The sequence below is a fragment of the Ornithorhynchus anatinus genome, chromosome 6, assembly GCF_004115215.2.
Source record: "Ornithorhynchus anatinus isolate Pmale09 chromosome 6, mOrnAna1.pri.v4, whole genome shotgun sequence".
Classification (NCBI taxonomy): domain Eukaryota; kingdom Metazoa; phylum Chordata; class Mammalia; order Monotremata; family Ornithorhynchidae; genus Ornithorhynchus; species Ornithorhynchus anatinus.
In genome coordinates this window covers 27,178,981-27,204,748 of record NC_041733.1, presented here as the reverse complement: position 1 = coordinate 27,204,748, position 25,768 = coordinate 27,178,981, and the positions used below count along the sequence as shown (strand labels likewise).

Below are 25,768 nucleotides of genomic sequence, written 5' to 3'. Positions count from 1 at the left end.
AGAGCCATAGACAATCAAGAATTGACTGTAAAGACAGTGGTCCTTAAATTTGCTGCACAGATTTTATAAGTTTAGTGACATAATTTATTTTGGTTACTACCGCTAGTCAATCAGTGTAGCCATCCTTACACTTAGAACAGTGCTCCAGTGCTTGGAACAGTGCTTGGCACAAAGTAAGCACTTAAGACACCATCATTATTATTATTTAACTGGAGACCCTTAGGTTAAGAGCTAATATAAGCACCCTATTAGAGATGTGAAACTTCATAAAAAGTAGTCATTGTAATACATTTATTATAAGTCAACATTTAACAGTGTTACACCAAATAAAAATACATTTGTTTTTTCAATAATTACTGTTACACTTTTTCCCTACCTGAGAAATTCAATATATACAAATTCAGAATACCTTTAAAGGGTTTTTTTCCCCCATTTTTAAAAACAATGTTTGGAATAGCCTATCAAGGTGAATTCACAAAACATTTACATAATTAAAGACATGAACTGAATTTCTAAACACCCTGTACTAGAATCGGGCCTTTACTTAATGCACAGGAAAAAGTGAATGAAATATTGTATACAAATAAATACATGATTTCTTCAACCAACAGTCCGTAAAGGATTAAAGAAATCAAGTGAGAATGTCCAAGATAAAGTACGTTCAGCATTATTTCACAGCTTAGTAGGGTCAAACTTAAAAGTACAGACATGAACTATTCCCCTTTTTAAGGTGCACAGATAAATTAAGCTCTATATAAGCTAAACTAAAAAGCAAGATTTGTTGCTTTAAGAGAGGAAAAAATTCAGGGGCATGCAGATGACAAAAATAGCTTTAGTGCTTTCCAAGCAAAACTGAAAAATGCTACAAACAAATTTAGCACCAGTTCTGCCTTACAAAATTTCATTGGAAAATGTATTTGCTACATAAAGTAAAACTCAATTCAGGATCATTGGGCAGCAATTTTTTTTTCAGGTCTGTAAACATTGCATAGAAAAAAAACTCAACAGAAATGAAAGTTTTTTGCCATATATACTGGTTCTAGCCTAGCTACTTTTCATCCAACTGTACAAAACATTAAGAAAACTTGGGAGAGGAGCCCGAAGAGGGCAGGTTCTCAGTGTGCATGGACAGATGATACCCGTTCAGTTCACAGAAAGTTACTTGACAAATGGCAGGTTGTCTTCAGTTAAAAAGAGCTAATGGATAAAACGGCACTGTTTGAACCTTAACAGTTTGTTTTTATGTGTGATCTTCAGAGAGAAAATGTAGAAAAGGCACTCGACACATGGAACATTTTGTTTTACAACAGAGATGAGGCAATACCTGGTTTAGAATCTTAAAGGCAGTTTTCTGCTGAGTCATTTGGTGAAAAACCTAATCTAGGATGAAAGAAAAAGCAAATTGTTTCTTGGTTACCACTTTATTAGATTAGAGGTTACAAGCATGTATGGTACATTAAGTAAAACATACTGCTACATACATTCATTTCGTTATTTTGACATGTAATAAAGCAGTAAAAAAATCTGAAACTGTCAATTGTATGGTTCTAGTTCAGACCAGGTACAGTACATTTCTGAATCAATCTTCCAACCTCTATATCCAATTTAGGCGTCTAGCAAGAGCTTTAACTGTGGTTGTAAAGACGAATTAGTTATATGGCACCAGAAAACTCATTCAACAGGCTCCATTTCAAAAAAACAGCATCAAATGTGGTCAGATGCAAAATGCACTATGCTGCAAAAAACCTTTTTCAAATTTCCATAAGCATTAAAGTAATCATGTTCTATGAGTAGCTTCTAATCTGATGAAGCTTCCTTTAAATTATCCAGGTAGAGGCCAGCTATAACTTGTTGAAAATACCGTATCTTCCTTGGAGTCAAAAATCCAGTGAATGCATGAATAAAGCAGTCACGTTTTCAGGAAGTCACACCATACAAAATTCAGGTTGAGAGTTTGGATACTGGCCTATCTGCTAATCTCAGGAAGCCTATAAAAAGGTAAAAATGCTTGTGTTCTGCATTTAGAAATTTAGAAGACCTCAATAAATGAAAACCCACCCATTTTTATTTTTCCCACTCCCAAGACAGACACAGACCTCTCTCAGTTTTCCAGACCCATCAAAGCATCATAATTGTGGGCATTCTTGCTACTGTTCTGCAAAGCTATGATTTGGGGAGGTGATTTTACCGATTGATTTCCCAGCACCAGATGGGCTACTTTAAACAAACAGCCACTCTCTCCCTTGGCCCAGTTTAAGATGGCTGCCACAGAAGATTCATCCAACCAACTAACCTAGACCCTCTGCATTCACTTTCTGGATCAATAATACACATTCTCCAACCCCCCTTCCCTCTGGTAATTTCACTGCAACTCCTATCATTATTCTCTAAATCCTAACAAGCTTCTCTACTGTCTGCTTTAAAGTTCAACTGACATTAACTTTTTGGTACTTTTTGCAGGGTAATGACCTTTGTCGAACTTTACAACAATTATTCTGAAACAGTTTGGGAATTGGCAAACCCTAATTTCCACTGGGACCTGCCCATTAAGCATCTCTTTTTTTACTTCAGTAAGAAACCGAGAGGCCTCTATTTCCCTCGTTTCTTTTTTGGCCTGGGAGAGAAAAACAAGATTGTTAGATAGATCAGAGAACACAGGAAAAGAGCCTCATCTATTTTTAACAGGGCTTTTAAAAAATGAATCATGAAGCGATGATGTGGATGGAGGACCTGCAGAGGAAGTCACCCTCAAACCCCTCTATTAAATGCATTCTCTGGAACCAAAATAATGGTTGCAATTGCATTATAGTACTGTACACTCTGGGAACAAGAAGGTCTGTAAGCATATTGTTTTATAGCTCTTTAGAACTGCACATTTAGTCTGTCCAAGACTTACCAAAGCACCTGTGGGCATCATGATGCCTGCTATGTTTGAGCAAAAAGGCAAACCATATGGAGTGTAACATTTGCTTTAAAGGTGATGCTTACACTCTAATTATGAAATACATAAAATAATAAAATTACTTTTCAGTTTTTAGTTTCCTTGCACTTCGTTTGGCGTCATGAAAAGAGGACTCCTGAGCTAAGCAGTCATCAAAATATTTTGGATCGGAAGAATTGGGATCTCCTTTTTCTAAAGTTTCAGCACCAGAGAAACCTTGCTTGTTGAAGCTATTTAGACAATACCCAGAAGATAGCAAATAATCCTTCCAATCCCCATATCTGTTGAGTTGCCCTATATCTTTTTTATTGTACTTTGCTCTCCACAGACCTCTTGTACTTTGGGGAAATCTCTGAACAGGACAGGCATCACTACTCTTGGAGCTTGCCATTGGCTCCTGAAAGGCTTTACATTGCACTTTCTGGTTAAGTGTGTGGCCGTGATTCTTTTTTTCTCTCAGAGATTTGAATGGATTGCTAGAGTCTGAATCGGAGTAGCTTCCTTCATCAGGAAAATATTCTGTAGGTGGCTTTTTGGGCTTTTTTCTGGGATTGCCCTCATTTTCACTGGTGTCCCTTTCTGGTCCTGGACATCTCTGTTTATTCTTAGACCTCTTGCCTGACTCACGCAGCCTGTGTCTACAATGTTTTGTCAAACCACCAGGTTTCAACTTTGCACACGTGGTACAGTGGCTGAATCGACTGCCCTGATCACGAGCCACATTTTCATCACAGTTAAAGAATCCCTCCCTTTCCTTCATCAGGCAGTTTGTCCCTTCGGGATAACAAACATATTCTGTGTAGCTTCTTTCTGTTCCTCTGTCTGGACCACTAAACGCTTCATTGAAGCACTCAGAATCACTACTGATCTCTTCTAGTAAATCTTCTAATTCACAAGCTGAACCTGTTAGCTGGCAGGGTGGGGACAGGTTTCTTTTCCTAATGCATCTGAAGTCTTCGTCATGGCCAGTTTGAATATTTCTGAAAGGGTAGCTGTTCACATTAACATAGGATGCTTCGTTAACAGTTTCCCTAAGGGAATCTGTCCAATCTATTTTAACCCCCTTAGTAAATCCTTTTATACTGCTCTGCTTTACGTTCTCTCTCAGTTTTGGCTCAGATTCTTTAATGGTAATCTTCCACCTGAAATGATCTTCTGGAGTCCAGTCTCCTTTATCCAGGTTTTGTACAATTCTCACTCTGGTGAAATGATGCCGAAATTGATTCTTCAAATTGACTTGAAATCCATTTCCTTTATCTAGGACGGCTCTTTGCCACCAAGATCTGCTCATGGTGTCCATTGGGTCTGTGCATATCCGAGGATATCTTGGAGTTTGATAGTAATTCAGCAGATAGTGAATAAATTCTTCTGTTTCATAAATTTTTTCTTTTCTGCAGTAACCTTCCTCATGCAATTTCGGGGAGTGGGAAATGTCCAAAACATGGCAGTCCTTTCTTTTAAGGGAGTGAATGATTTTGCAATCTTGATTAATTGTAATCTGCAAGGAATTCAAGTCTGAGACATAACTGTGGTTGTGTCGACTGGTTAATGATTGGCCAGAATCCTCTTTAGTTGCGTCATTGAAAAATGTTTTCACTAAGTGATAAGAGGATGCAGGGAGGTCAGCCTGCTCTTTCTTGTACACTGATATCCTGTCCGACTTGGTACACTGACATTTTCGGGTCTCCTTCTTCAGCTCAGGTTGATGAAGGTAGCTTGGGTTTGACTGTCCTTTCTCCAAAGTTTTCAACTCTCTCTCTGAAACACTACCTTCTCTTGCTTCGATGGATGTGTTCTCCACTTTCTGTTTGTTAAACTGTCCAAATTCCTTCAAAACACAAATATAACATAAAAAGCAGAATAGATGTCAAAACAGCTCAAATAAAAATGGGAAATAAGTGAGGTCTTAAAGGATCATCCTAAACATTAGCAAGACTATGGCAAGGGAAGAAAGAAGCCATATCTAATGTAGGCTGCTTTTACTGTACTGTCTGTTCACCATTAAATTTACAAAACTTCTCACCTTACAGAATTCAAGATCTTCTTGCAACAACCTTAAAGAAATTGCAGTGCAGCACAACACTGAAAATGGAATGGGGGTAAGCGGTAGGCTGATCCCCTACAGATCCATTCCTTCCTCCTTCCCATCCCTAAAAAGCCTGGGTTTTTGGATAGTCTCCCTCCCAGCCTATTGCTTTTCTGTCTTACGCTTCAACATCTACAGTGAAGAAGAGGATAAAACAGCACTACTCTCAGCAGCCTCTCTTTGGACATCCTCCTTACATGGCAGGTGGGTAGTACTTCTGATATTTCCTGCACTCAGTGCTGTCTGACACTTACCAGAAAGAGTGATCTGTATTACTGGGCTCTGCCTAGATATGATCTATGTACTTTGCAATAGGGACTAGATACAAAGGTGTCAGGAATTAAGGATTTAAAATGTACCTAAAATGGGATTCTCTCATCTATCCTAAGTGAAAATAGTCACCCTAACATGTTAAAATACAAAACCCAAATTTTCTACAGAGAATTTGAATATATATATATAATTCTTTGAACACTATATAGTTCAAATTTTAACCATGATTCACAATTATAATATAGATACAATCCAATTAAAACACCTGGAAAATATATCATTGAATACTTTCATAATCCCAAATATGGAGATACATCTTTGAAAAAGGTCCTGGAGTTCAAGTAATTCCTCATCAAATAGTTGTAGATTAGAGCAAAGTTATGAAACAGAAGCACAGTTCCATGTCTCCCCACTCAAGAAAACCAGATAGCCTTCTGGCTATCGGCAGAGTCTTTCCCTGTTCCTGAATATCCTCTTAATTACCTTCCAGCTCCACATCAAGCAGAAACACCTCACCATCGGATTCATGACAACCCATCAGCTCTCTCCCCATTACTTATCCGTGCTCCCAACCCAGCCTGTACACTTTGCTCCCTTATTATCAACCTACTCCTTGTCCCTTGCTCTCAGCTCACTCAATCTCACCCCTTCACATTCTCCCTCCTGCCTGGAACTCCCAGTACATATCTGAAAGATTAGCTCTCTCCCCATCTCTAAATCATATCTCCTTCAGGAAGCCTTCTTGAGCCAAGCTCTCATCCCCCAACCCTATTTTCCCTCCCTCCTGTGTGCCCCCACCCCCCCGCCCATGCACTTAGTCTCCCCTCCCCCCACTACCACTTAGGTACATATCCTTATACTCAGTTGCTTCCCTTACCTGTAATTTATCTTAATGCCTGCCTCCCCTTTTAAACAAGCTCCTTGAGGTCAGGGTTTGTGTCTACCAGCTATATGGTACTGTAATTCCCAAGCACTTAGTAGACTGTCCTCAAGGGAGTAAGTGCTCAATAAATACCTCGTGACTGATTGGCCATGAGGAATTGCTGGAAGAACACATCTTCTAGACAGAGAACTCTGGATTATATGCCAGGAGGGGAAAGGCTGCTGGTTAGGATCAATTCCCCTGTCAAAATAAACGGGGAGCACTGGTACAGGCTTGATCTCTCTTTTTCACCTGTTTTCATTAAGAGTGTCTGACATATTGGAAGGTAGCCCCATTGAATGCAGCAAAGCTATCAATGGGGCTTATGTTAAGTAGAGCCCTGTACAGTACAAGGGTTAATGAGTCATGCAGAAAATGAGTGCTTCAGACTACAGAAGTCATGCTGAACCTCCTAAGTAACAACCAGCGATCGCCTTACTGTGACTCTCCTCAGCAGCACCCTCAGCAGTCGCAGGGCCTCCACGCGCCTCTGAGCCAGCAGGTACTTCCTTTCCTCCCACTCATCCCCGGTCCCCGGCCATAGCTCCTCAGCTTTTGCTCTCTGATGCTTTTTCAGGCGTTTCTCTTCTCTTTCTTTCTGCTTTTGTTCTTTCCTCTTGAGCTTGGCCTTTCTTTTCCTCTCTCGGGATTTTTTCTCATCATCTTTTCTTTTCCTAGGTAACGATTAAGATGGAACAATTTACAGGGCGTTTAACTTGGCACGTTAACTCGAGAGGGAAGGGCTTCTCAGTTGCCTCAAATCTGTGATTTGGGAGCCAGGAGTCTACACCTACTGTCTCGACCAAGCTTCTGGCACCATCAGACTAGGGTGAGAAACAGACACATTAGATAGGTGCTCAGAGAATTTCATTCAAAAACTTTCTGAATCGTGCTAAAGTATTTTCAATCAAACAAAGTCAGCTTTTCCCTTGTTACTTAATCACGTGACGGGCATATTTTAGATTAGGATCATCCAGTCTCCCTCCCCCAGTACAATTTCATTTTTCCCTAATAACTAATTCCCCCTAGCATAGTTTTAGGGGAACAGAAAGAAACTTTTCTGTGGAACAGGAAGCTATGCAGGATATAATACCAACCTCTTTGTGTTTCTCAGGGACAAAAATCAGATCTCTAGACTGTTCAGCCCATTGTAGGCATAGATTGTCTCTCTCTATTGCTGTATTGTACTTTCTAAGCACATAGTACAGTGCTCTGCACACAGTAAGCACTCAGTAAATATGTTTGAATGAATTTCATTGGCACAAAGTATAGTTTATAGAGCTTAACAACAAAGAGAGTCCACTTAGGTGGTTTACTTAATAAAAGGACTTAGGAATTCTATTTAATAGCTCACCTTTGACCATTGTGGCATATGTACACAGAGGGTTTTTTTTAAAAAAAAACCCCAAAAACAACAATTTGGCACTGGCCAATCTTGCACCTTAGGTAGTCCACAGGTCTCTTAGAATTTTTCTCCAGAACAAATTGATGGTCAGATGTTTGGTTTTATATATCCTAAGAGCAACTGGGAAAGCAAGGTACAGACTCCAAAGAAGGCATACAATTAGGAAGTAATCCCAGTTTTACTGGAGCCCAACAACATGACCCAGAAACTAGATCTGCCAAGATCAGGAAGAAAAATTGGGCTATGGCAAAAATGTCACTAAAGAAAGGCCCCTATGCCTGAAGAAACAGTCCCTTCCATAGGGTGTTCACTGGGTCAGTGTCTTCTTGTTATATAAACCAGTCCAACCCTGGTTTTTAATCCACTATCTTGTGGCAGAAAATTTCTTGCAGGCCTACAAGCTTGACTGAAAATGTAGTGGGCCATATGAGCTTTTGGAGAACTTCTGTCCTCTACAAGTTCCTAGCCTTGCAGACCACTTCTTTGGGAAGCGTGGAATAGTGCTCCTCTCCACTCTTCTGTTGAGAAAAGGCTATCCTCATTTGCTTTAATGTACATTACACAGCGGCATCAATGAAAGACTATGTACACCAGACTTCAGCCATGCCTGGTTAGTTGGGACTTATTTATGTCTCAACCCCAATATGATTACAGCTTTTGATCTGAAAGCTCACTTTTGTTTCATTGAAATGAGATGATCCCTTAATTCAAGAGAAAATTCTCACCTTTCTGTCTCCTCCTCTTCTCTCTTCTTTTCTATTTTCCTCTCTTGCTCCAGTTCTTGCAATTTTAACCTTTCCAGATTTCTCTTCTTTATAGCTCCCTCACTGAAGTGTTTGGTCGTGTCAAACATAACCTGTTCCAAAACAATCAGAGATTTGCTAATTGGCTTGGAGAGCCCTGGAATCTCTCCAGTTAGACGGCAATTCCCCCAAGGAAATGGTGAATGTTTTAAACTCTCCTTTGTACAACACTAAACCTTCATTTTGGAAGCTTTTCTGTCCAAACCTACTGCTATTTGAAATGTAAGCTCCACAGTTCTGCCTGGCAGGACGACTTGAGAAAATCAGGAGTATCATCACTTCTCACTCCTGACACTTCACACAGTGTCATATCGCATGCCATTTGAGATGTAAATACATGAAAGTTATAAGCCCTTTGTGTTATAAGCCCTTTGTCTCTTATTACCAACATAAACCAAAGTATTTTTTTCTTTTAAATGTTCAGAGGTAATGTTAAGAACAGCATTGCCAAGAAATCTGCTTAGTGAGTTACAAGATAGCAGCATGGCATAGTGGCTTGGGCACGGTCCTTGGAGTCAGAGGGTCATGGATTCTAATCCTGGCTCTGCCACTTGTCTGCTGTGGGGCCTTGGGCAAATCACTTAACTTCTCTGTGCCTCAGTTGCCTCATCTGTAAAGTGGGAAGTGCATGTAGTGAGTACTTAACAAACACCATCATTTATTTTTATATGACTACCGGGTTTCTTTCTCTACTACTTTCTCAAAGACCAAAAGCAGATTTTAAGTCAGACAGGTACTAAGAATAGATTCCCTTTAAAATCAATTTGTTGAACTGTTTTAGCTTCAAATTGGGATGGTTCTGAAAATATGTGGAACTGATCCTAGTATTGAAAAGCAAGCAAAGTAGTCTTCTAATGGTTGGGCATTAGTTAGGATCCTAGGATCCCATTTAGTAGATTACATCTCCTAGTACGCTAGGTGGCACTTCAGTGGCCTTAAAGAGTTCCTTCTTTCCTGAAGTAGGTTGGAAACATTTTACTATCCCATTTTACAAATATGAAGAGCCAAGGTGCAATCATTAATAATTTACTCAGTCCCATCATCTTCAAACTCAAGGAAAACTCACTGAAGGAGATGGAGAAGATATCTTGAAGTGATGCCGCTTGTTTTCCCAAGGCAATAATATGTGGCTGATCTTCCTAGCAGCCTAGCCCTCAAAAGAGTAGCTTCACACTTCTGTCTGCCCTTCTACAAACAGCTCCACCAAGACCAAAACTGACATGTCAGAAATGTAATCTTAGACTTTCAAACATTGTTTTAAGAAGTCACTTTGCTTTCAAATAGAGTTTTAAGCATCACTGTCCAAAATCCACACCTATAGGTCAGATGTTATTATAAATTCAATAGCCTTAATACTCTGTCTAGTAAACAGAAATCATTTAGAGAACGTATCTGCCAATTTTGCTGTGCTGTACTCTCCCAAGCACTCCAAGCACATAAGCACTCAATAAATACCATTGATTGATTCATTCATTCACTGGTGTTGGGACAGAAGGAAGGAAAGGAATAAGTGGCAGTCCCAGGTGAAGAAAATAACATCATGACATCCTAAGCCCTCTTCTTCCCAACTTGAATAACTCCTTAAACATTGGTGGCTCCTTTATAGAGTTACAGAAGAATTAATGTTTAGGAAGGACTTTTTTGTTCCCCTCACGATTATCTTAACATAGATCTCCATTTACCCTTCCATCAGAAAAGACCAGGTATAGCCGTAATGGGTGCTTTTCACTGGGGTAGGAACCCACCTGACCAGATCGAAGTACCACTGAGGCACCATCATCATATTCCATAGACAACAGAGACAGGAAGAACATGGACAGATAACGGCCCAGGCTCACTATCCCACACTTGGAGATAAACAGGTAAACAGATGTCCTTTTGGCATCAGCAGTAGTTCTTTGTTCTCTGAACAGCATGATGTGACTGTCTATTGTAGTAATAAAGGGAGGGAGGATAACATGAAGGGGCTGGTACTAGTAGGAGATATTCTTCAGATGAAATTCTGAAACTGCAGGGTTAGAATTTCTAAAAAAGGATGAAAAGACACCCGGGCTATTAGGTTCTTCAGTGAGAACTACAGTGTGCACATTTTTATTCAACCTCCTGATAACTGCAGGGACAAAGCTCTAACTTGAAAAATTTTTCTTCTTACCTTAATGTTACAAGCAAGTGCCTTTCCATCATCCCCCTTAAGCATCAATTTCATTCCTCTAAGTGATTCCATTGCTTTTATGAAATCTGTATACTCTTGGTATTGGATAAAGGCTTCAAAAGTCTGCAGACCACCAAAACTGAAGTTCCCAAAGGATCCTCCAGTCATCTCTTCTCTGTAGGGATCAAGCATAGGAATGTCTATGTTCTTTATCTTCCCAAAGCTTTCAAACACCACCCGGAGGATATCTTCACATGGCTTTTCACCACTGGACCCCTTAGGGGCAAACCACTTGCAAGGCAGCCCCTCAAAGTAGATGGAATCCGGACTCTCGGCAAGGCTGTTCTCAGGAAGCTCATCACTTTCTGCCTCGTTTTTACTCAGGAAAGATTCCCACTCTTGCTGAGATGGAAAGTCCACTTGTGCATCAGTAGCTACCACTTTCAAGTCATTCTTCAAACCACTCAGCTTGATGAGCTTCCCATGTAGTTTTGCCTTCAGGGTCTGAACCAAACTTTTCGTTTCTGCTTCTCCCTCAAATCGGATGAAGTCTTTGGTGCTCTTTGAAACTCGAACAGTGGTGAACTGGTCTGGACAAATCAGGCTTTTCAGCTGATCCAGAACTTCCCAGTTGGAAAATGATCGAGCAGGTTCTGTATCTTCAGGTAGCATCACGTTGATTGTCAGCTTAGCTATTGGTTTAAGATACAGGTGCTGAGCAGCACACAATTCCATCGCTTCTGAGTTATCATATACTATGGTAATTGTCATGGTGTCCTACTGTCCCTTAGGACAAAAGAAGAGAAGATCATGTTAAATTTAACATAATGTGAGAGAAATCTAGCCTTCATATTTAGACTCCCTTCTTGATATTCTTGCAGAATTCTCTCACTTATGCCCATATTTAGATGACAATAAGAAAAATGTACATTATTTCTAGATTTTAAATTACCATGCCAAAAATTATGGGGCAGGAAATTGAGAATCCAGGACTCCTTATTTCTTTCCATCCACTGCTCATTTGAACTCAAGAAGAAAGTCCTAAAAAAAACAAGTAGGGGAATTAAGCAAGGAAGGAAAAAATTTGGCTATATTTTGTTACGCTTCAATGAACTCTGAAAAGCAGCCTTAAAATTTAAATGAGCAGTTCTTAAGCATCTTGACTACTGGATCCGAAATCTGCTCTAATTTCTGGAGTCTGTTGATGGGTCAAATTTCAGATGCACATTGGAACAGTCGAGAGTGTCACAGTCTAGTATAATAACTGACCAAGTGAATTGTCTGTGTCCTCTGAAAATGGCAATATGTCTTTATATAAATGTCTAATGTCTTGGAAATCTGCACACCGACAGATTGGCTAGTCTACCCAATGGGGAGATGGATTAGTAGTGAGCAATAAAGGAGCTGACATTTTCTATTTCTATCCATCTGCCTCTATGAGTTTCTTTGAAACAAATATAAAAAACCCTCTTTGGGCCATTCCCCAGCTGAGAGGCAACCATAAGTACGTTCTGGCACTTGGCTACGTTGAAAGGTCTCAAAAACTCACTGCAAAGCAATGCCGAAAGCCATATTTAGGAGTCAACATTCAAGAGCATACCAGGGCATTTTAAAAAGTCTGGTGCCTTTTGATTTTCCTCTGTTCAGCAATGCAGTATTTAGAAACCTCTGTAGCAAACTTGTGATTAATAAATGATCTCTGAGAGTTAAATTTAACTCAAAAGCATTCAGACACCAAGGTTTTGGAAGTGGCTGTACAAAATGAGTTGGGAAATCATTTTTATCTCCCCAGTTAGACCATAGGCTCATTGAGGGCAGGAAATGGGTATCTTGCTTCTGTGGTATCCTCCCCAAGTGCTCAGTACGATGCTTTGTACTCAATAGGGACTCAATAAATACCATTGTTTAACTGGTTATGAAATAGAAAGGTAAAAATGGAAGAAAGTTAAATGAGGGTCAAAGAGAAGAAAATGAAAGTTAGAACTCTTTATTCTTATTACTAATAGTACCTAAAACATTAAATCTGGATATGCAAACTCGTATTTTCCAGCTTCTATCAGTCTCATATTTCTGCCACTGATATAGCTTTGCCCTTTACTATCCACTCAAGTCACCACCTGCTGTATCCAACCTTCACCCCGCCAACTTTAACCTTAATTAGCCTTGGAAGTAGTGAAAAGATAAATCTAGTAATGCATATGATATAGTCATACTTTGTAGTATCCACTTTGATTAAAGGACTTGCAAATAACTTTAAGTCCTATAACCTAAGGGGAAGTTTGTCCCTTATACTGCCAGGATCAAATGATGGTATTTGTTGGGCACCTACTCTGGGCAGGACACTGTACATACTGTTCTGAGGGCATTTCATTCTCATACTATAAGGAAAACTCACACCACAGTCTTCACCACATCATGTCATGCACACACACAAATCGTTTCTTCCAACCCCATGGCATGTGGTAAACAAACAGGCTCGCATTGTCAGACTCCCTAAGAACATTTGAGCCCAAAAATGTGGTATGGCAAGACACAGTACTAAGTGTTTGGGAGAGTTCACTAGAGGAAAAAGACACAATCCTTGCCATCAAGCCACTGACATTGGAAGGGAGAAAATGATTTACAGATAGGATGGGAAGGGCCTTGGGAAGTTAGATAAGCGACCTAATAAATGTGCAATGGGTGGCTGTAAGCACATAGGTGCTGAGGTGCTGGTTGGAATTAGGGGAAAAAAGAAAATCCTGGAAGAGGTGGAAGGAAAAGAAACCCAGCTGTCTTTTGCAATTCGTATGACAAATAAGAGCCTTGAACTAAGCCCACAAAGATTAAAGAGAAAACATATGTGACCTACTTAAAAGATACCAAGAAAAAACTGATCAGGCCCCAAACTGTTCCTGTTTGGGACACTCAGCTTTCTCAGCCTCATTAAATTGTGAGCTGCTGGTGGGCAGGGAACATACTTCAGATTGTCCTCTCCCAAATTCTTAGTTAACTGCTTTGTATTCAATTTGTGCTCAATAAATACCACTGAATGATTGATTTTGCTGCTGAAAATAGAAGGCAGGCATATATGCATGTTCCCACATAGAAGTCATATATAAATCTTAATTTTTTTCTTTCAGGCAGCAAGGTTTTGGTTCCTAAAATTTCTTAACCTCCTTTCTAAAAGTACTTTTGCACACAGTCCTCTCTGTTACACTAAACAGGTGACTGATTTTGGTCTTTGTAATCACAGGTTATGGCAATCACGTGGACTGCAGATGCTTTACACTTTGACCTTACATTACTCGATAATGTGGAGTGCTCCCTGTATGCAACTCAAAAAAAATAAATCTGGCATATTTTATAAAGATTCCTATCTCCCACTGTATACAACAGGGAGTACAAAAGGAGCATAGAGATGAAGATACCAAAAGTTCGATAAGAGAAATAAGAGATCCACAAGGAAGTTAGTCAGCAAGAGCACAAGTTACTAATTGACCTCCATGAAAATACTGCAGTCTGGGTGTAAATGTTTCTTTTTTTTTAAAGTCTGAGTTGCAGTTTCAATACAGACATTATCTTTTGGTAAAAACAAGTACCTTAGGAAAATGAAGGGATGATTTAACTTTGATAAATGCTTTATGTCTATAATTTTATAATATATATCTGTACGTATTTAATTATAAAAAAATCAGCCACCTACAAACCATTATGCTCTTAGAATCAAAAGAATGTTTCTATTGTAAGGATCCATAATTTTTACAATCTAGTGGCCTTTGATTATATAAAATCTCTAATTCCTTTCCCAAATGGATAAATCCCATCTTGGTAATGCTCCCAGCAAATAGATGCTTCCAAGTCTATAGCAATTTGAAACTCAAGTTGTTATTCCATCAGTATCCTTAGCTTCCTCTAAACATCTCAGCATCCTCATTGCTAACATTTTTCAAGCCCTCCCCCCTTTGCCCCCTGCCCACCCCATTTAAAAATGCTACTGGCTCTTTTCATCTCCCCAAATTTCTGGGAATATCTGTATATGTCTCTTAGAACTGGAGACTGCAGAAAGATTCTTAAGTGAGACCTAGGAGAAGCAGAATGTGATTTATTTTTGCATGAAAATGCAGGATCCAAAAGTCTCAAGAGAAGCAACATGGCCCAGTGGAATCAGCAGAGGTTTGAGTGTTAGAGGGATCTGCTGTGTAACTTTGGGCAAATCACTTTAACTTCTCTGGGCCTCGGTTACCTTCACTTGTACAAGTGGGAATTAAATACTGCCTCCCTCCAATTTAGACTGTGAGCCAATGTGGACAGGGTCTCTGACGAACCAGATTATTTTGTAGCTACCCCAGTTCTTAGAACAGTGCTTTACATATACCATAAAAAAGTCTCAGAACAAAATTTCAGTGTTACCCCCATTATAAGCAAACATTAAATCTAGCCTGTCTTAAATGAACAGATCCACCCCCAATTTTGAAAGCAGATTTTTAATATACTGAAGACCCAACTTAATAAGATGGTATTCATTATTTAACAACAAAACACTAGGATATGTAATCCTGGATACGAATCAAAGTTATATTTGGCCAAATACTGTTCTTGGAAATAGCTTTCTAAACATTTGCTTTTTGGTGTTTTGCTCTCTTTCAGCACCTTTACTGTGTATTAAACTGATGTCACTTCAGAGGGGTCATGTAACAAATAATTCCACTCTGAATAAAAACTAAACAGGGTTCAAGAAAAACTACCAAAGAATGTTTACCACTCAAAAAATCAAGACCAAAATTCTCACAGATTTTTTTTTAATGCATAACTGGTCCTTCACTGAAGTTACAATAGAATTAACAATTCATTTCCCTCTGCAACAGAGACCCAATTTACATTGAAAACTCATTAAGGTAAGGACCATATCATCTATTTTGCTCTTAAACATCTAGTTCAATTATCTGCTAAATATCAATGATGATGATGATGTTGATGAAAAAATAATTTACTTCTGAATATTTTGATTTGGCTTTTTTTTTTAAATAAACACCACAAGGTGGTCATATATTACAGTTAAAATTCCATTTGGAACTCTACTGCAATTTACTTGTTTCTAATTTGAGTTTTGTAAATCTAAACTTCCATAGGGCACTTTCTGTGCTTTTCACTAAATTTTCACAGGCAAATTCAAGTTCCTCTGGCCCAGTCTGTATATGGTGCCTGCACTTAACAAGTGCCCAGTTCAGGACCCGGCACCCAGCAGTTGCTCAGTACATTCCAACAATATCTTATGCATTCCAATAGTGTCTTGTGTTCTGTGTCTCACTCAGAAATTTCACTCCTCAACATGCTTTTAATTTCATTAAAATTTTAGTTGTTGATAACCTTGGAGTTCTTCAATTACCTAGACTCCTTTACACCCTCCATTGTGTGATATGACCAAAGCATAATTGGATTTGGGCAGATTTTAGCAAGTCACACAGCAGGTAAGTGGTAGAGCTGGGATTAAACCCAGATCCTCTGATAGTCTGTGAGTTCCAGGCTGTTACCAGCCTGGATGCTAGTAGCTAATAATCATAATGTGTTTTTTTTTAAATGGTATTTGTTAAGCGCTTACTATGTGCAGGCACTGTACTAAGCTCTGGGGTAGATACAAGTCCATGTTCCATATGGAGTTCACAGTCTTAATCTCCATTTTAACAGAGGGGGTAACTGAGTCATTCAGCCAGTCAATTGTATTTATTGAGTGCTTACTGTGTGCAGAGCAGAGCACTATACTAAGTGCTTGGTAGAGTATAACAATCACCTTCCCTGAGGCACAGAGAAGTTAAGTGACTTGTCCAAGGTCACACAGAAAACAAATGGCAGTTGGAATTAGAACCCAGGTCCTTCTAACTCCCAGGCCCATGCTCTATCCACTAGGCAATACAGCCTCTCCTTCTGGCCTAGCAGATTTATTAATGCACTTACTATGTGTTCTAAGAGCGTACAATTTAATTCATTCAGTCATTCAGTTGTATTTATTGAGCACTTACTGTGTGCAGAGCACTCTACTAAGCACTCAGAAGAGTAAAAATAATAGACATATCCCCTGCCCACAAATGAGCTTACAGTCTAGGATATAAGTTAATCGGGTCAGACACAGTCTCTGCCTCACAAAAGGACTCATAATCTAAGTGCAAGGGATATGTGGTGTTGAAATGGAGTATGCTCTCTACCACCGATGGATGAGTATATTGTCCTGCACACTTCTTCCCTAAGCCAAATGCCTATTGCCCAATTTCCCTTTAATGCCTGGCCTACCTCAGGTGGTGCTCACTGAGGCCATTCCAGAAATGATCCCAAAACCAACTAAGATGACGCTTAAGGCACATACAGTCCCTATCTGGTATGACATGCTCTGCTAAACTAGAAATGCAATTTTACTGAGTTTTGAATAGAAAAAATTAGCTACAGCCACAGAAAATAGACCTTCCAAATGTAGAAAGGAGATCCGGGCATGAGCTTATGGAGGTAGAGCAGGGTTAAGTTGGCACAGAAGCAGATCAAATTTGGATGGCCTTTTGACACCCCTCCAGCCAGTTTCATAGGGTGAAAGGTAAGCAGAGTCCAGTTTATCAGCTGAAGGGCTGCCAGGCTGGAAGTCAAGGCCCAGTGCAGTGACCTGAGCCTCCCTTTGTGAAGGGGGAGGTGGGAAGCACTGCTGGGAATAACTAGTGGATTTGCAAATCTACATTTTAAACTTGAGGGCAGGGATCATGTCCGTGGCTCAGTGGAAAGAGCCTGGGCTTTGGAGTCAGAGGTCATGGGTTCGACTCCCGGCTCTGCCACTTGTCAGCTGTGTGACTGTGGGCAAGTCCCTTAACTTCTCTGTGCCTCAGTTACCTCATCTGTAAAATGGGGATTAACAGTGAGCCTCACGTGGGACAACCTGATTACCCTGTATCTACCCCAGCGCTTAGAACAGTGCTTTGCACACAGTAAGTGCTTAACAAATACCAACATTATTATTATTACTACTAATGCTACTGTATTTCCCCAAATGCTTAGTAGTGCTCCCCAATAAATACCACTGAAGTGGTTGGTTCTCCTCTGGGAGGCTAGGACTATTCTCCCAGCCACCTTCAGGGACAAGCAGGGATGACAAAGCCCCCTAAAAATTCTGTTTGGGCCATTAACAGTACAATTTAAGTTTACTAGCTGGGATATTTCCAGGTGGTCCACAACTCATAAACCTTGCCCATTCCCAACATGCTGGCGAGTCTGTGACCCTTCAAGAGAAGCAGCATGGCTTAGTGGAAAGAACATGGGCTTGGGAGACAGAGGTCGTGGGTTCTAATCCTGGCTCCGCCACTTGTCTGCTGTGTAACCTTGGGTAAGTCTCTTAACTTCTCTGCGCCTCAGTTACCTCATCTGTAGGGGATTAAAAAATGTCAGCCCCACGTGGGACAATCTGATTGCCCTGTATCTACCCCAGCGCTTAGAAGAGTGCTCTGCATGTAGTAAGTGCTTAAAAAATACCATTATTATTATAATGTGGACCAGAGACCACGTCTGGTGTGGTCTCAATACCCTGTAGCTATCCCAAGGTTTTAGCACAGGGCTTGGCACGTTGTAATAAATCTTATCACCTTATTTTCTCTTAAATCAAAGGTACCAAGTATAGTGTCCCTAAAGTTTTCAAGAAACTGGGAAATTAGCAAGGTGAAAATTTTTTTTAAAGTTACTTGGGATCAAAAAATAATTCAGCAGTGTCTGTGGGCCTCACATAATGAAACATGAGCCTTACTAAGAACAGTCTCAATCCACCACCTTTCATTTGAAAATTTTATTTCTTTCAGAGAAACTGTCCTGAAATACAGTTACTAGGAAGGTCAGTGGGCTAGAAATCAGGAAACAAACTAAGGTTTCTCTCAGTCTACCACTAGGGAGCAGTAACCAAGTCACTTAATTTTCCTGGACCTCAATTTTCCTATCTGAAAAAGAGACCTCTACCAATTACAGAATTATTAGGGAAAATTGGGATCTGAAAGTGAAATCAATTAAATTAATAAACAGTATTTATTAAGAGTCTACTGTGTGTAGGTGTTGGGGAGAATACAGTAGATTTAGTAGACATGATCCCTGCTCACAAGGGTCTTACAATTTAGGATGGGGCAGAAGGGAAGACAGACATGAAAATGATTTACAGTTAGGAGAAAGAAAAGGGATGTGAACATGAGTCAGTGATTAAGTAATGGATACGTAAGCTATGCACACAAGTACTACAAGTCAGTTGGTTGTGAGTACACTAATGGTTGGGTGGGACAAAAGTGCCAATGTGACTGGGGGAGACAATTTGGGGATTTAAAATTCACTGGAGGAACTGCATTTTCAGAAGGGGCTTTGATGATGGGCAGAGCTGCGGTTTGTCGGATTTGAAGGAAATGGGAGTTCCGGGCAGGGGAAGGGCATGAATACGGTGTCAGCACCAGGGGAGATAAGAAAGCAACGCAGTGGGGTTTTTTAGCATGAAAGGGGTGAAGAATACAAGATGAAAAATAGCAGAAGACATTGGGCTAGATAGAAGGGGAAGGGCTTACTGAGTGCCTTAAAGCTGATGGACGATCTGATGTGGGAAAGGGGCTTTGCTTGACCTCATTACCTTGAATCTACCCCAGCCTTTATACGGTGATAATTATGGTTTACTATAATATATATATTATATATAATATAATATATGGTTTACAGTTCAGTTTACTATGTGCCAAGCATTGTATTGAATGCTGGTTTAGATACAAGATAATCAGGTTGGACATGGTCCTTATGCTGCTGTTACATGCTTGGTGCAAAGAGGACTAGGCGACTGACTGAGGTGTTTGAAGAGTACGGAGACAAGTGAAGAAAGACATTTTAGAGAGACGATATAGACAACAGCACAAAGTATGACCTGGAGAGGGAAGAGACAAGGAGGCGGGGAGGTCAGTGAGGAAACTGAAGGAGTATATGACTGGGATATGACAAGTGCCTGGGCCAGTGCAGTGGTTATTTAAATTCAGAGAAAGGGGGAGATTATAGAAATGTTATGGAGGATTGAAGATAAGATTTAGCAATGGACCAAATATGGAGGATGAAAGAAAGTGAGGAATCAAAGATAGTATCAAGCCTATGGGCTTCAGATATGGGCAGGATTATCATGTCATTTGGGATGGGAAATTATGTTGGGTAGAGGAAGAGATTTGGGAGGGAAGAAGAGGTCCGTTTGGAGGATTGCGTCTTGGTATTCATGTTTATGTTCCTCAAAATCACAATACTGTATGATTTCTTTAATAATCAAATAATCTGTATGTAGGCTTCACCCCTTTTATTTCCAAAGTCTTTAGCTACCCTAAGGACTTGGTAAATTTTCTGCTTTAGAATTCCAAGTGTGGAGATAGTCTTTAAGGGTGCATGTGCGAAATACCTGCCTGACCTTGACTGATATGTTTGGGCTGCAAACCCTAACCAAAACACTGATTTGATCATGTTTTCCTGCCAGAAGTCACAAAGAAATGCTGCTCTGAGAGATTCCCTGAATTTAACTCGTGAACACATTTTAAATAGGGTTGTTACTACTGGATTATCAGGATTTAATTTTGTGGGGAAAGACATTAGGAAGTGTACAGTATATATTTTGCTTTGGATCACTTTTAATAATCTGAACAGAAGCTGTATCATCCTTGCAAACGCCACCTGCAGAAGAAAGGCAAACTTCCAAATTAAGTTGTTTTTCACCATTAGCATTAGTTATTCAAAGGAAAGGAAATTTAATGTCATTAGCATGCCTAATTGGTTAAAGAACATGTCACTCTTGAAAAAACCTTCAAAAGTTACAGTAAGCAAGCCAGAGCACCCATTTTTGGTGAAGAAATGTAAAAAAACCCCCAAAACCAAACCCCAAATGAATTTTAAATCAATTAGTCAGTAGACATAGTGGCATTTAGGAAGAATATGTTTCCTGAAGCTTTTGTCCAAGTTTTATACCACCTATTAAATAGCTCTACATAACTATAAAAGTTTCATAAACTGTATTAAAATCTTTAAATCACATCTTCTTCCTTTACCTATACCCTAACGTGGATTATATTTATTCTAGGAATCACTTGGGGGTGCTTATATTATAGAAAGTTCAGGGCACACCTAGGCAGATGGATACAACCATATTTGAAAGATCACACATCTCCCCACCTTAAGCTCGTCCCTCTAGACTGCATGCTCTCTGTGGGCAGGGAATGTGACTACGAGTCTGGTTATACTGTACTCTCCCAAGCGCTTAGTATAGTGCTCTGCACACACTAAGTGCTCTATACATACAATTGGTTTACTGATCAATTCAAAGCCCTACTAAAAATCACACCTCCTCCAAGAGGCCTTCCCTGACTAGGCTCTCCTTTTATCCCACTCACCTCCCCGTCCTTCTACAGTGTACTTGGAGCTGTACCCTTCAAGAACTTGATATTCACCATGCCTCCAGCCCCATACTGCTATACTCTCCCATTTACCCCATCAATATTTTATTCTCTGTCTCCTGCTCTAGAGTGCAGCACCTTGTGGGCAGGGAATGTTTACCAATTCTACCCAAGTACTGTTCTCCTCCCAAGCACCTACTAGCACAGTGCTTGGCTCACGGTAAGTTCTCAATAAATACCTTCGATTGATCCTCTAGACTCTAAGCTCCTTGTGGGAAGGGAATTGCCTATCAACTCCCTTATACTGTATTCTCCCCAGCACTTAGGGCAGTGCTCTAATAAATACCACTGACTGACCTAATATACTGAAAGGACTATTTGTTTTAGTCAGGTAGGAAGCTACAACTCATAAATCCTCAATTTCAAGCCTAACAATACTTTGATCTAATCATATCTAATAAAATAATAATAATATCTAATATTTCAAACTTTCATTCATTCCACTGTATTGAGTGCTTACTGTGTGCAGAGCACTGTACTAAGCACTTGAAACTTGTACTAAGCATTTTAAACATACCAAAATAATCCAGTGATATCCAAAGTTTGGGGGACGAGGGATAAGGGACGATTTTGGGGAGGTGAGGCCAAGAGCTAAAGGGGCTGTCTTTTTTAAGCATATTCAATGTTATACATATCTGCCCCAATCACCACTGATTACTTTCTTTTCCACTGCAAATGGTGGCATTCCTTGCAGAAATACTAGACAACTGCTTTGGAAAAGTTCTTCCTAATTATCCATGCGGACCATGGAGAATAATTCCCACGATGGTTAAATTACAATTATCTAACAGTTAAGATTATTTTTATTGTTTTACCACTCAAAAATCTTACCCAGGCTACAAAGGTTTCTGGGCTACAATTTGGAGAACTGTGGCTTTTAGAACTTAAAGGACACCAATTCTACATTAGGTTCAATCGTGTCAGCCTGATGAGACTATGATACTATCATCCTACAATGATCTTCGTAAAATTCCACAATCCTCTAAGATTATTAGCCCTATATCTTCGTTTTTTTTTTTTTTTTTGCACAGACAATGGATCTCTGATGAACAGACATTCCACAAACTAGATATATTCAAAATCAGAATCAGGACACTATGATTAGAACACACTGTCTCCCGAGGCCAAAGTTCTCCACATAACAACAATGTAAACTGGCCACCTACATTCCTGGACTATAAAACACTTTTTATCCTTTTGTCACCAGCTTCAGTCAGTGTTTTCAGTTTTCTCGCACGCTACCTTAGATCAGCAAGAGTCTTAAATTAAATAATCTGTCTAATCTCCCCCTCTCGGATGTAAATACCTTGTGGGCAGGGTAAGTAAGTGGTTACCAACCCTCCTGTACTGTACATACTCTTCCCAAACGCTCAGTACAGTACTCTGCATACAGTAAGTCCTCAATAACACTGATTGATTGGAGAGTCACCCACTTTTGAAAGAAATCCACGAGGCTACATCCAATATGTTATTGGCCCTGATTACTACTATTACTGTATTTCTCTTAAGCACTCACTACGTGCCACGTGCTGTACTAACTGCTGGGGTGGATATAAGTTAATCAGATTGGACGCCATCCCTGCCCCACATGGGGTTCACAGTCTAAGAGGGAGGAAGACATGTATTTAATTCCCATTTTACAGATGAAGAAAAGGCCCAGGGAAGTTAAAAGGTTTGCCCAAGGTGACTGCAGGCAATTGGCAGAGCCGGGAGATCCTCTCAAGATCCACATCCCCTCACTTGCAGGCCCTTGTTCCTTCCGAGAGGAAAAAAGAGAGGGAGAAAAAGGGAGAGAGAGAATGGGAGCGATATCGGATGAATTTATTCATTCAATCATATTTATTGAGCACTTACTGTGTGCAGAGCACTGTACTAAGCTCTTGGAAAGTACAATGAGAGACTGGATGAGAGATAAAGTACGTATAAATGTATGTAACAACTGCTGGGGAACCAAGTGGCGACAGTGTCCTCCCTGCTGCTTCTGGAGGGCAATAAGTGGGGGGTATCAGCGCTTCGAATATCAGCGCTTAGAATGGTGCTTGGCACATAGTACGTGCTTAACAAATACCATCATTATTATCCTTTTTGCTCTCCCCCTCTCCTGCCCCCAACCAAGATTCGGGGGAGCGGTTAAAGTTCATTATGGGCAGGGAATGTGTCTGTTATCATATATTTATTTGTACTGATGTCTGTCGCCCCCCCCCCCCACCCCCAACTGTAAGCTCATTGTGGGCAGGGAACATGTCAGTTTATTGTACTGTAGTCTCCCAAGCGCTCAGTACAGTGCTCTGCACACAGTAAGCGCTCGATAAATACAATCGAATGAATGAATTATAGTGTACTCTCCCCAGCGCTCAGTACAGGGCTCTGCACAGAGTATGAGTTATAGTCCGAGTTATAGTGTCCTCTCCCAAGCGCTCAGTACAGGGCTCTGCACATAGTATGCGCTCAATAAGTACGATTGAATGAATGAGTTATAGTGTCCTCTCCCAAGCGCTTAATACAGGGCTCTGCACATAAGTGCTCATAAATATGATCGAATGAATTACAATGTCCTCCCTCTCCCCAGTGCTCAGTACAGGGCTCTGCACAGAGTAAGAGCTCAGTAAATACGATCGAATGAATCACAGTGTCCCCTCCCCAGCGCTCAGTACAGGCCTCCGCACCTAGTAAGCGCTCAATACGACTGGATGAAGTCCAGTGTCCTCTCCCAAGCGCTGAGCACAGGGCTCGGCACCGAGGTAGTGATCCCTAAATACGATCGAGTGAAGGAGGTAGAGGGTCCTCTCCCAAGCGCTTGGTAGAGTGCAGAGGAAATACGATGGACCGACCCAAATGGGGATGGGCGGGGACCTCGAAGACGACAGGGCCCAGGGCTGAGGAGAGGCCCCGGGCCCATTCGTTCAGTCAAGTGTATTTAGTGCGCGCTTACTATGTGCAGAACACTGGACTAAGCGCTTGGAATGGACAGTTGGGCAGCAAAGACAAATCCCTGTCCCATGACGGGCTCACAGTCTAATCTGGGGAGACAGACAAAAAGAAGACATCATCACAATAAATAGAAGCAAGGGGATGGACACCTCATTAACAAAATAAATAGGGTGATTAAATATATATACAAATGAGCACAGTGCTGAGGGGAGGGAGGGAGGGGGAGGAGCAGAGGGAAAGGGGGCTTAGCTGAGGGGAGATGTGGGGGAGGGAGCATTCATTCAATAGTATTTATTGAGCGCTTACTATGTGCAGAGCACTGGACTATGCGCTTGATAGTATTTATTGAGGGTTTACTATGTGCAGAGCACTGGACTAAGCGCTTGAAATGGACAATTCGTTCATTCATTCAATAGTATTTATTAAGCGCTTACTCTGTGCAGAGCACTGGACCAAGCGCTTGGAATGGACAATTCATTCATTCAATAGTATTTATTGAGCGCCTACTATGTGCAAAGCACTGGACTAAGCGCTGGGAATATACAATCGGGCAACAGAGCGGGACCATCCCTGCCCAGTGATGGGCTCCCAGTCTAATCGGGGGGGGACAGACGGACAAAAACCAAGACAATATCGTCACGATCAATAGAATAAAGGGGAGGGACGCCTCATCAACAAAATAAATGGGGTCATAAATGTATATATAAATGAGCACAGCGCTGAGGGGAAGGGAGAGGGGGAGGAGCAGAGGGAAAGGGGGCTTAGCTGAGGGGAGGTGGAGGGGGAAGGGAGAGGGAGCATTCATTAAATAGTATTTATTGAGCGCTTACTATGTGCAGGGCACTGGACTAAGCGCTGGGAATAAACAACTGGACAACAGAGAGGGACCATCCCTGCCTAGTGATGGGCTCCCAGTCTAATCAGGGGGGCCAGACGGGCAAAAACAAGACAATATCGTCACGATCAACAGAATCAAGGGGAGGGACGCCTCATTAACAAAATAAATCGGGTCATAAATGTATATATAAAGGAGCACAGCGCTGAGGGGAGGGAGAGGGGGAGGAGCAGAGGGAAAGGGGGCTTAGCTGAGGGGAGGTGGAGGGGGAAGGGGGAAGGAGCATTCATTAAATAGTATTTATTGAGCGCTTACCCTGTGCAGAGCACTGGACTAAGCGCTTGAAATGGACAAGTCGTGCATTCATTCAAGAGTATTTATTGAGCGCTTACCCTGTGCAGAGCACTGGACTAAGCGCTTGAAATGGACAAGTCGTGCATTCATTCAAGAGTATTTATTGAGCGCTTACCCTGTGCAGAGCACTGGACTAGGCGCTGGGAATAAACAACTGGACAACAGAGAGGGACCATCCCTGCCCAGTGATGGGCTCCCAGTCTAATCGGGGGGGGACAGACGGACAAAAACCAAGACAACATTGTCACGATCAACAGAATCAAGGGGAGGGCCGCCTCATCAACAAAATAAATCGGGTCATAAGTGTATATATAAAGGAGCACGGGGCGGGGGGGGAGCAGAGGGAAAGGAGGCGCAGCTGAGGGGAGGGGCAGGGGGAAAGGGGGTTCTGCGTGTGGGCGGGCCCGCTGGAGGAGGTGAGGTCTCCCAGGGCCGCGGGCCCAGCTGAGCCTTGGCCCTCAGGCCGACCCCACGGGACGGGCCCCGGCCCCGAGCGGAGCGCATTACCATCAGGCCCGACAGCCGCCGCTCACCGCCGCCTCCCCGCTGCGGCCTCCGCCGAGGCCGCCACGACCGCCATGGCCACCGGGGCCGCCGCCGCCGCCGCCGCCTCCT

The 25,768-nt window shown here is 41.2% G+C and overlaps 1 protein-coding gene across 4 annotated transcripts; it reads right to left on the bottom strand.

The window, feature by feature from the left end:
- Positions 1–277: 277 nt before the first annotated feature.
- Positions 278–25,741, bottom strand: LOC100074453 (A-kinase anchor protein 17B-like). 4 transcript variants are annotated; one of them, XM_029067158.2, is made up of 6 exons: positions 25,661–25,741; positions 11,535–11,623; positions 10,583–11,368; positions 8,353–8,483; positions 6,662–6,896; positions 278–4,769 (listed from the first exon to the last, which is right to left on the bottom strand). In XM_029067158.2, the coding sequence occupies exons 3-6, from the start codon at positions 11,351–11,353 to the stop codon at positions 3,021–3,023; spliced, it is 2,886 nt and encodes a 961-aa protein (XP_028922991.1). In that variant the 5' UTR covers positions 11,354–11,368; positions 11,535–11,623; positions 25,661–25,741; the 3' UTR covers positions 278–3,020. The 4 variants fall into 4 exon arrangements, with proteins under 4 accessions (XP_028922991.1, XP_028922994.1, XP_028922995.1 ...); XM_029067161.2 differs by having other exon boundaries at positions 25,687–25,704; XM_029067162.2 differs by lacking the exon at positions 11,535–11,623 and having other exon boundaries at positions 25,661–25,733.
- Between the last annotated feature and the right edge of the window lie 27 nt (positions 25,742–25,768).